This window comes from Crocodylus porosus, unplaced genomic scaffold (assembly GCF_001723895.1).
Source record: "Crocodylus porosus isolate Cpor-Errol unplaced genomic scaffold, CroPor_comp1, whole genome shotgun sequence".
In the NCBI taxonomy this organism is placed as follows: Eukaryota; Metazoa; Chordata; order Crocodylia; family Crocodylidae; genus Crocodylus; species Crocodylus porosus.
The window spans coordinates 5,004,245-5,015,638 of record NW_017728935.1 but is presented as its reverse complement, the minus strand read 5'-3'; the positions used below and the strand labels follow the sequence as shown (position 1 = coordinate 5,015,638).

Genomic DNA, 11,394 nt, shown 5'->3' with positions numbered 1-11,394 from the left:
CCCCCCAGCCCCGCCTGCTTTGGGCTCTTCCCCCCCTTCGGTCTCTTCCTAGGACCCACCCCCACTTACCTTGGTATCGTCCTCCCCCCCGCCTGTTTTGGTCTCTTCTTGGGGACGCCCGTTACCTCAATCTTTTCCTGGGGACCCCCTCCCTATCAGCTTGGTATCTTCCTGTGTGCCTCCCCCTCGCGCTTGCTGTGGTCTTTTCCTGGTGGGCGTCCGCACCTCGCTAACTTTTGTATCGTCCTGGGACCCCACTGGGACCTTGGTCTCTTTTGGGGGACCCCCCCCCCACTTGCTTCGGTATGGTCCTGGGAGCCTCCCCCGCACTTGGCAGCATCCTGCCTGCCTGCTTTGGTCTCTTCCTGGGACCCCCCTTACTTTGGTATCATCCTGGGACCTATGTGCCCCCCCACAGCTACTTGGACTCTTCTTGCCCAGGCACCCCCCGAGGCTCCCTGCCTGGCCCCCTCCCAGTCCAGGCCTGGGGCGCGGTTGTGCTGCCCGCCAGCCTTGGCCCAGCCCTCTCCTCCCTGTCTCCAGGACAGGATGGCGACCCCTGGGGAGAAGACGCCCCTCGGCAACGGCGAGGACCCCGAGGTGCCCTGCAGCCCTGGGAAGGCCCAGCAGCCGGAGGAGACCCAGCACGGAGATGTGCCCAGCCTCTGCCCACCCTGTAGGTCCCGCTCTACGCATGCCAGCAGCGTCAGGGCCTTCGAGGCCTGCATCACCCAGCACATTGCAAGCAGCAGCGTAACAAGGCACTGCTGCGGGGAAGGGCCCAGCTCTGCGCACGGTGCAGCATGCATAAGCCCTGCTCCAGGGCTCACTCAGCACGGGGTGGACTGGCTGCGTGCTGCCTGCGGGGCTGGCCTGGATTGAACCCCAGGCTGCGTGCATGTACAAGGCCACGCGGGCCGGGCACCCCATGCACTACGTGCAGAGTGAGTCCTGGAGCAGGGCTGCCACGGGCTGCACGTGAGGTGGGACCGGCTACACGCAGCACGAGGCTGATGGCGCACGCTGCATAGGGCTCTGCCAGGCTGGCCTCGCATGCTGGCCCTGGCATGGCCCAATCTGGAGCAGCCCCAGAGCCAGCGCACAGGACCAAGCTGGTACAGGCACCACCTGCATCACACCCTGGACCAACCTCAGACTGTGTGTAATGTCACCCCTGGTGCTGGGTCCATCCTGTGCACCAGACTGGCTTTGCATGCCACACGAGTCAGTCCGAGACCCACGGCCCAGATCATACAGTTGTATAGGCCAGATCCGGCCTGCAGCCCAGACATTCAGCACCCCTGCCCCAACCGTTCCTGGCCCATTGTTGGCCAGGGCGTGACAGAATCTAGGATCCACTAAACTGGGAATCACACAGGACATGGGCCTGGGCGTCAAGGGTAGGCGGTGTGGCTAGAGAACAGAAAATGTAAAGTCCGCTCCGTGCTGTGCTCACGTCTTTCATCTGGTGCTTGGGAATCCAAGCTGGACTTCGCACCCCAAGGGGAAAGAGCTGCTGTGGCATTCTGGAAAAACACCAGAGATCCAAGCCCTTGGGGTTGGTGAGCAAGCACTGGGTGGGCTTAATTGGAAGGTTAGAATCCAAATCATCTGCTTTTTCAGTAGTCACAAGGTGTCGCTCTTTCTTCACCGTGGCACAAGTCAAAATGTATCCCCTCGGTCTGAGGGAAAGAGCTTGTACCAAAGATGTGACTCTAGGTTATTTCACAGCTTGAATTCCCAGATGACCTGGATCTTATTTTGTGTGTATAAGGGGCGGGGGGAGGGGAGGCAAAGGTAGCTGATACATCTTGGGTTTCTAGGTATGCATCAACCAATACAGGCAGACCTGACCCTTTGCACTTTCAGCTACTTAGTGAGCAAATTCCCCAGTGAAGGGAACCTCTTGAAAAACAAATCTGAAACGCTTGCTTCTGAGCAAGACAAGTTAACTGCCATCAGCTCTTTTATATGACTTTTTATTCAGCTCACTCAAACCAGTGGCTTACACGGTCCGCAGGAACTATTTTAAACAATGTTTCCCATATTGCTGTTATCAACAGCCACCCATTACTGAAATTTTAAGTGTGCCAACGTTTGCCTCTCATTGAAGTCAGTGAAAGTTTATCTTATGATTTCCGTGAAAAAAAGTTCAGATGTTTAATTTTTAACCATTTAGAAAAATACATTTTAATTATTTAAATAAAAACTGTCACTTTCCCTTTTTTGTCCATTTCACAGCTTTGTCTGTAATATTCTCAAGGGATTTTTCAACCCCTCTGCTCAAACACATTCATGTTAAATTTCCATTCATATTACACTTATTTTTAGACTCCGTTCTTGTTAAATGTTGGATTTAAGATCATAATTAGTTACGTTCTCTCCAAATGACTTAAGTCTCATTAATTTCTCTTATCCTATTCTGTAGCCAGTCCTCCACAAGCTCTCTCCATGGCAGAACTATTAGAGACTGCTCAAGAGGTGTCCAGAATGACGATTGCACATGAGATTGTGCTGAATCATGACTTCAAGGTACAACAAGTGAACTTTGCGCCAAACAGGTATTTTATGCTTGGTTTTCCTTCTAGCTCGGGACTCAAGCATAGAAAGTTTTGTGGTTGTGACAGAAAGCTGTTAATAGCCTGTGGAATTGGTATTTTTTGGTGTCTCATGGCTTTATGCATCAAGAAAGCCTGAAAAGCTTTTTCCACAGCTTTATATTCATAAACATAAAAACTAAACTTGGCATTTTGTAGCAGAGCACTGGGGTGTGCCTGCTTCTTCAAGGGCACAAGCAGCCTACGGGGGCTAATGAGAGGCTCACCTAACAGGAAGAGGGCTCGTGCTGGAGCTACATAAGCCCAGAGCCTGAGCTGGTCAGGTAGTCTCTCCCTGGCCACCAAGGTGAGCTCCTGGCAGCAGGCCTCCTGAAGGGACTGGAGTTCATGTAAAAAACCTTGCAGGTCTGAGAAAAGAGGAAGGCTATCTGGGCAGAGGAAGGCAGGGTTTTACAAGCAAGTGGCCTTTGTTTTAAACCCACAGAGGATCTGCGTGTCCAAGGAAGGGCTGAGCTGGGCCAGAGAGCCCACAAGCCCAGCAGGGGCTGTTTGCAGGACCAGGGTCCAAGAATTCAGAATAAGACTGTGTAAAGGACCAGGGGGGCCTTGTTAGAAATAGACAACGTCAATAGGAGAGAACACTTGCAAGGCTTGGGGTGTGGTGTAGCTAAGCAAAGCCACACAATGAGCCCTTAAGGCTACAAGTGCCTGGCAGAGGTATGGACAAGGCCAAGCGGGCCTACTAGCCTAGGGGCACAGGATTGTGATTGAGGGGGCCCAGTGGTGAGGCCCCACTCACAGCCCATAGGCACAACCTTCCTTACACAACCTTCAGTAAGAACAAGGCGTGGCGAGGAAGCGAACAAGGGAAGGCTACATTAGAGCCTGAGCCAGGCAGAGGCCACCGGTGTCACAGCCACCCCCGTGGCTTTGGCCCTGCTACACATTTAGCCCCAATTTCACTGTAGGACAGTGAGGTCACGTATGGACAGTGACCTTTGCTTAAATATTGAAGAAAGGAGAAGAGTTGTTGACTCCTTTGCAAAGCGTGCTCATCTCTCTGCACTTTAGTTATAGACTTCCTGCATTCTGCCTGGGACAAGCCACCACCAAAATATCCTTCTCATTGCAAAGCAGATGCCTTGTAGAAAGGTATCCTCTCAATTCTTCTGTAAGGATGAGAGTAGTGGTTTGGGGCACTGAAAGGAGTTACCTGCAACTCTTGCAGATTGGCCAAACATCTGGAGCTGGGTGGGGCTGTCTAGATTTTTGCTACATGGCAAAGAAAGATTAAGTGCATCAGTGTTGGTGAAAGGTTGCTAGGAAGGAGCCCCACTTTGGAAGAGTGCTAAAGTATGTTGCTTCCAGGCAGGAGAAAAGATTCAGGGGTTTATTCTGTATTCCATGTTCTGGAAGGTGACTGTACAATCATAGGAAAGGGAGGGAATCATAGGAGGGAAGATCATAGGAAAGGAGGCATCATGGCCCCCTCCACAGCAACAGATAACATCAGCAAGAGATAAATGGCTGATGTGAGTCAGGTATTTGTACCGACCTTCCACCCCCTTTCGGCAGCCTGGAAAGCAGAGTGAAGGAGACATTGCACAAAGCCTTCTGGGACAGCCTGAAAGAACAGCTCTCCACTAGCCCACCAGACTACGCACACGCTATCTGGCTGCTGCAGGAAATCAAAGAGGTGAGTGGCTCCTGAGACAGGACAAACAGCTAATCTAGTCTTTTACTGAAGACCGGTTCTGTGTAGCCCAAACCTCCCTGATTCACTCATAATTGGGGAACACCCAGTCGGGCAGTCCAGAGGGCTAACCCACAGATGGTAGAACAGCGTCTACATTTTCCTTTTCCCCAGCTGCATTTGTTGATGGCTTTGCTAAGAGGATATTGCCCTTTCTTTTTAACACAACACTGACCCCTTCATTTGCTTCATGTAAAACTAAACCTCCATTTGTTGAATTCAGCGGCACAGTTCCAGTGACTTCAGCCTACATTCCAATTAATTGAGATGGGTCTTCTACCTCTAAGCCCAAATGTGCTGAAATACATGCTGCCTTAATTAAAAATGAATTAGATTATAAAAACCTTGTTTTTACAAGACTTCATACAGAATGAATCCTGGGAGAGATGCATACCAAACAACAAACATAACGTCACCAATGCAAAAAGCTAGCCACATAGTAAAAACACGCCACCAAACTGAGAAAGTACCTTGACAAAAATCCCCCTTACAGTAATATTGATTATGCCCTTCCATGCATAATCTCTGCTAAATATAAAACACCAAAGTTGTATAACAAGATGCCCATTTCATTATACACAAGCATCCATCTTTAATGTCCAAGCACACGACATACTAAACAAGAAATCAGTATTTAAAACTATCAAAACAGCCAGACCTTCCTCGCAGCATCAAACATTACTTACCTTACTCAGCCCATACTCTCCTAGTCCTGACAGGATACACATCTCCAAAAAACCCTTTAAAGAGCATTACAGGTATAACTGTAATACAGAACAAAAACCGTTCAGTCAGGGAACAATGATTAGTCGTTCAGCACTTTGAGCATCCCTAAAGGGAGCAGCTAGGGACAGACATTGCTGGGCCTCCAGACCCACGAAGCCAGCTTGGATTCCTGCTGAGTAACTCTGGGAAGGTAGGGGCGTTGCTCGGTTGCAGTGGAAATCTCCATCTTCATCTCTTCCCTTTGGGCAGACCCTACTGTCACTGCTGCTGCCACGGCAGACCCGCCTGCGGAGCCAGATTGAAGCTGCCCTGGACATGGAGCTGATCAGGCAGGAGGCTGAACACGGGGCACTAGACATTCCCAATCTCACCATGTACATCCTCAGCACAATGGCAATGCTGTGTGCACCCATCAGAGACGAGGAAGTGCAGAGACTGCGAAGCCTGACAGACCCGGTTCAGCTGCTCAGGTGGGCTTGCCATAAACCAGTGTATCCCATACCAGTAGAACAGTGTCTGGGACATCCAGGGCGTCCTGCACAGGACAAGCATCTCAGTAGGACCTTAAAGCACTTTGGACCTCAGCTCATCCTCCCCAGGGATATTGAATTTCTGCCTGTCAATGAGAAATTGGTGCAAGCTTCTAACACCTAGCTGCTGCTTAGCAGCAAAGGAAGCTCTTTGTGAAATAAATAAGGTTCTGTCCAGTTCCCGGACAATGTCCGTCCCCAGCACAAAACTGCCATTGCAGGTAGCAGAATCACTGATATAGCTGTACCAGAGAGGGAGAGGGTGGAATGAATCACAGCACTTGAACTGCCTTCTGCGGAGATTCTAATACAGCCCTATCACTGTATCGTCTGAGCACATCCCAAGTCAGTAAAAGGAGAAATGATCTCACTTTCTTCCATCCTACAGGAAAAATGGTTAAGAAGTTTGTAAGGAGCAGTATGTGCACATGTGTCTCTGCATATCAAGTCAGAGAGATCGGCTGGGCCCAATGGTTTTTTTCTGTTGAGGAAATGAGTTTTCTATTCTAGCCCTGGCTCCCATTTCCTTCACTTACAAGCATCCCCCGCTGATGCATAGTTTCCCTGTTTCACTCAAATGTAGAGGCTGAGAGGGGTCCCAATTACTTCTCCCCTCTGGTTGTCTCTGGTAGGTCAATGTGGATGCACTGGTGAGTAGCTTGCCCTGCCCCTATCCATGCTGTACCAGTTCTGAGGATAATGCAGTCTAAGGCTCTCAGTTAGGCACTTTGTCCCTTGCCTACACAGAAGTACGTCTTTTAAAAATATCCTTGATCCTGACAAAAAAAAAAAAAAAAGAAAAGCTGGTGGGGCATTTGTGGGATTTTGATATTGGGTCCCCCTTCAGTGGTGATGCCCAGAACTGAAGCATGGAACTGTCTGCTCATCTTGGCATTGGTGTCATTTGCCCCTAGCTGGAGCTGGCTCACCGACTCCTCATAAGGCACTTGCAGGATCATAGAAAATAGAACTGGAAGCTCTGTAGGGAGGTTGAGTCCATCCCTCTGCCCCAATGCATGTTGTCTTATCTTTGGTGCCCCTTGCTCATCTCATTTTCTGCCTTGGCTTTTAGTCCTGTCTCAGTGGGCTTCTACAGTAGCTTTCTACTTGTCTACTTGAATTAGTTCCTACTTTTCATTCGGTGCCTTCCTGACATTGAGTAGCTGAGGACTTAACTAAGTTGGTCTCTCACTACTCTTCCTACCTTTTGTTTGCACTTGTGTATACTGAGCATTCCCTTGAACTCCTTTCTCTCTTTAGGCTTGCTTCCAAGGCAGTCCTATCCACAAGTTTTCAAGTGTACTGAAGTCTGAAGTCCACAGTCTTTCTCCTGCTGTTCTCCCTCCTCCTCTTCTTAAGGACCGTAACCATCACTTCACAGTCATTGTCACCCAAGTGCTTTCCACTGTCACTTTCTCAGCCAGTTCCTCCCTGTTAGAAAGAAATTTAGAAGAGCCTCCCACTAGTTGCTTTCTTCATTCAGTGCATCAGAAGGGTCCTCACCAGTTTCTAGAAGCTTTCTGGGCGGTCTGTGTCTTGCTCTACAACTCATCCCAATAGAAGTCTGGGGAGATAGGGCCTCCCATTATTCATAACTAGCCTTTTTCTCTCTTCTGCTGAATCCCAGAGAGATTTTCAGGGTGCTTGACTTGATGAAAATGGATATGGTGAACTTCACTATCCAGAGTCTCCGTCCCCACCTGCAGGACCGTTCCATCGAGTACGAGCGGAAGAAATTTCAGGAGCTCCTAGACAAGCTGCCTAGTAAGTCTGGGAAAGGGAGAGAAGTGCTGGGGTTTGCCGCTTCACCCTCACGTGTACTTTTCCAAGGATTAGGAATCGTGTGGCACAGCAGGAGCCTGGGCAAGAATTAAAATTCCCAAACTACAGCAGGAGAGGGAGGTGCTTGGCTGTCTGTCTGCAGAGGCCTCACACAACCATAGGCTAACTCAATCCTCACTCAAGGATTTCTAGGGTTAGAGCATGAGCTCACCCAAGCTGAGACTTGGCTCGCAATGAGCAGACTGTTTAATCTGCTGCAACTTTTCCCTTCACAAAATGGAGAGAATCCCCATCTCAGAGGGGCTCGTGAGAACCAGGGAATGTGTACAGAGCACTTCACAAAGAAGTGGCAAAATGTTATCAGGCCATATTCACCTGTAGCATCTGGAACATGAAAGCAGAGGTTTAATTGCTCCTCTCTGCTGTACTTTGAGCTGTACTGCTGTTAAGAGCTCCATCGTTCACCTGCCCTGTCCAGTCTCTTGCATGCGTCTCTCTAATCCCATTGCAGGCAGCCTGGATCACACAACAGAGTGGCTACGCAAAGCAGCAGCAGACACCTCTGCATCTCCTTCGCTGCCCCCATCCCAGCCTGAGTCCAACATCCCACCTGCCTCATCCCTACAGGGGGCAGTCCACAGGAGTTCAGACCTTCCAAGTCCCACATCTGTGCTAAACCAAGGCTACATGAGTTTGCTCCATTGGGAGCCTGGACAAGAAAAATATCCCGAGGTAGGAGTCGCCTTCTGGTCAGACAGGGAGGGGCTCCGATGCCTTTATGTGGGGGACAGAACTGACTTTAAACCCCCCCCAGAACAGACAGGTTCCTAGGCTGCCCCCCTGTCTCAGAGTCAGCAATAGGACTGACGGGGTTGAAAATAGCATTTGCTGGATGCACAATCCCTCTGGCAGGGGAGGCATGGCATTCGAGACAGACTTCCCCTCTTGCATCAGCTAGGGTGCTCCCAGCACAAAAGGACCTCCCTGCTGCTGGAGTTTGAGCTTGGTCCGTAATTCAGAACCTTCCCCTTCCTGGATCCCTCCCTTGTAGCTTTAGAAGATAGCAAGGGTGGCCATGGACCTTGCCCTCTGCTTGAGAACTTACCTGCTCAGTGAGCATAGTTCCAGTCTCCGTGCCTGGAAGGGGGATTTGAGCTCCTTCCCCCTTCCCCACAGACACTGTTGATGGATCAAGCTCGGCTGCAGGAAGTACGATCACAGGTGAATCGTCTTACCATCATAGCTGCAGTCCTGCTAGTGACCACTGGCGTGTGTGGAAGCGCCTTGTGCAGCTCACCTGGGTTTGTAGATAGGCTGAAACGGGTCACAGAGGTCCTCCTGGAAGGGCTCCCTCATACCAGGTGGGTTATTTGAAATATCTTGTTTGCCAGGAGATGGGCGAGTATGCCATTGACAGCTGGTTATGAGAGAAACTGCTGGACTTAGCTCCAGGACTAGCAGAGCGCCAATCACTAGGCAGATCATCTGCCTTGGGGAGGAGCTGGCCGCCCCTTCTAGCTGGGAACCGTTACCCTAGTCTTGGCGATTCACTGGCTGACGAAGAATCAGATCTTTTCCTCACGGGAGGGAGCACCAGAGTAGCTTCCTGCCACTGCTGGCTCTTGCCAAAGAGCAGAGGAAGGAGAGCTTGATGGAAGGCACCGAAACAGCATGGCTAGCTGTCCCCCACACAACACATGCCCACAGGCCTGTGGAGAGACCTCCCTGGCTGTACTAATGCTGTGGGACTTGCTTCCTCCCCTGTAACAAACCTAACCGGCAGCCAGCGAGTGTCACAAACCTTTACACAATTCTAGGTTTGAGGAAGCTTTACTGGACATCAGCCATCAAGTATGCCAAGAAGCTAGTCGGACTCTCTCTCAGCTGGGTTGTCCTCCTCTCAGCAGTGACAAAACTGCTTCCCTCAAAGGGCAGATAAAGAGCATTATAGACAAGGACAACGCCGTTCGAAGTGTCACGGGTGAGTCCTGAGCAATGCAAAACTCGCTGGGGATGGAACAGTCCTGAGCCAGTACGTCACCACACGGTGATACAGGCCTCATGCATAGGGCCGTAATCTCTGCCCCATGCATGAGGCCTGTATCACTGTACGGTGTCACAACTATCAGAATGGAAGAACGATTCATTTAAAATCACTGGCTCTGCAAAATTGCCACAGGGACTCCGCTTACAACCAAGACAAAGAGGTCTCTCCAGGAAGTTTGCAGCCTTGCACTTGGCAACCCCTTGCCCTATACTGTTGCTCTATTCAAACTATTGACCAAAGGATTTTGCTAGATCAGCTGTTACTTGCTGCTGAACGTGGGTTCCCTGTGGCACTGCCGTACCGCAGGCAGCTGAACACGCTGTAGGGGAAATATCCTGGGTCCACAGCTTCTAAGTGTTTTCACATGGGATTCTTGCTTTTATCTATTAGAAAAACCAGGGCAAAGGATTTTTCCACCCGCTGCTTGGTACAGGTGAGTTTGTCTTCCTGGCCTGGTTGGACTCTGCCCCAATTTGTGCTCATTCCCTCCACAGCCAGAGCAGGTGGGATAAGGTGAAGCGCTTTAAAAAGCTGCAGCAGTGGCCTGAGGCGAACCTTGAAGTTCTCAGATAACTCAGCCTGTGCAGTGAGGGTGACGCACCCAACTGCTGTGATAGCACAGAATATTTGAGCCTAAAGTCATGTTACCAAGCAGCCTCTCTCGCTGCAGGGAGCTGAGATAATCAAACGCTGAATTAATACGTTCTCAGTATTAAAGTCACCCCGGACCAGTCACTCCTCTCAGAACCACTGGATACACACTTTGTATAAAGCAATTCCATATGGCAGCTGGCTGGCTGAACCCCAGCTGCACGTTCTCTGGGGGACACATCTGAAAGCTCTTTTCCATTTGAAAACATGGCATTATGGCTGTTTAAATTTAATCCCTGGCTCTGGTAGAAGCATAATCTTAAATTCCATATTCTCTGTTGACATTTGGTGGGAAGGGGGGTAAGCGCATTACATTCCTGGTACTACACTCGATCTGAGCCTTCAAGAGGCCGAGAAGCTATGTGAACCATGTGAAAGACCAGAAGCAGGAAAGCGTTCTGAGCATGCACCTGTTCTGCAGCACTGAATCCATGTACCAGCCATTGGAAGGGTCGATTCTTTCCTCGCTGGATCACCGTATTAAAATCTGTTCCTATCACACCTTTATTTTGATACCCACAGAGCAACGGATCCATTCGTTCCTCAGCCTCTGCCTGTCTCCTAATGAACAGAAAGCTCTCGAGAACTTTCCAAAAGGCCTCGCTCCCATTCAGGAAGAACTGAGGGAAGTCGGCCGCAGGTTTGGCAGTGTGACTCATCACAATAGGCAGGTGTTTGGACCCTACTATTCAGGAATTTTGAAGAAAGTCCTCCTCCCAGAGGTGGAGCCAGAGGCTGGGATCGATTCTTTTTAACCACCTCATAGAAGGCAGTGGGAGCAGGAGGGGGAGAGGGACTCTGGGGCAGTCTCTCAAATCACGCGTTAGCTTATGAAGTCAGTTGCAGCCAACGAAGCAGCTGCCCCGGCTTGGTATAGCAGTAGCCCAAGCACTAGCGCAGCTGGGCCATCATAGCTCTTGGGGAGAATTGCGTAAACAACAATGGCCAATGCACCAGGGCTGTCTGAATAAACCTTTACGCTGCAAAAACAGTCGCCCTCTTTCTTCCCCCCACCCCAACCTGCCATTGCTTCCGTGTTGCTGGAGGTGGTCTCGTCGGCTGGGGAGTGGTGAATTGACATGGCAACACAAAGAGTGGGGTTCTGCAGCCTGCGCAACCTCAGTTCCCCTCCTCCTCCTCAGCTGTTCGTTTTTCTATAGGGTTTTACCCTAGGGACAGTATTTGGATTTGACAAAGCAGCTAGACGTACTTACGTTTGCTTGGAAAATCTCACTCGGTTTCACGCTGTCCCTTAAGATTTTTGCACAAAGCAAGAACTACTATGGCACTCTGACCTATAAGACTAGTATTTATGCACAGCCATATTTTACTCAGCTTGTGAATATA

General features: G+C 50.1%; 1 protein-coding gene across 1 annotated transcript; it reads left to right on the top strand.

Annotated features, from left to right (window-relative positions):
• Nucleotides 1–528: 528 nt before the first annotated feature.
• TCP11 (t-complex 11) lies at nucleotides 529–11,030 on the top strand. Its single transcript, XM_019546743.1, has 9 exons — nucleotides 529–690; nucleotides 2,429–2,561; nucleotides 4,134–4,254; nucleotides 5,287–5,507; nucleotides 7,195–7,331; nucleotides 7,861–8,081; nucleotides 8,526–8,710; nucleotides 9,167–9,330; nucleotides 10,570–11,030. The coding sequence occupies exons 2-9, from the start codon at nucleotides 2,452–2,454 to the stop codon at nucleotides 10,800–10,802; spliced, it is 1,392 nt and encodes a 463-aa protein (XP_019402288.1). The 5' UTR covers nucleotides 529–690; nucleotides 2,429–2,451; the 3' UTR covers nucleotides 10,803–11,030.
• Nucleotides 11,031–11,394: the final 364 nt, after the last annotated feature.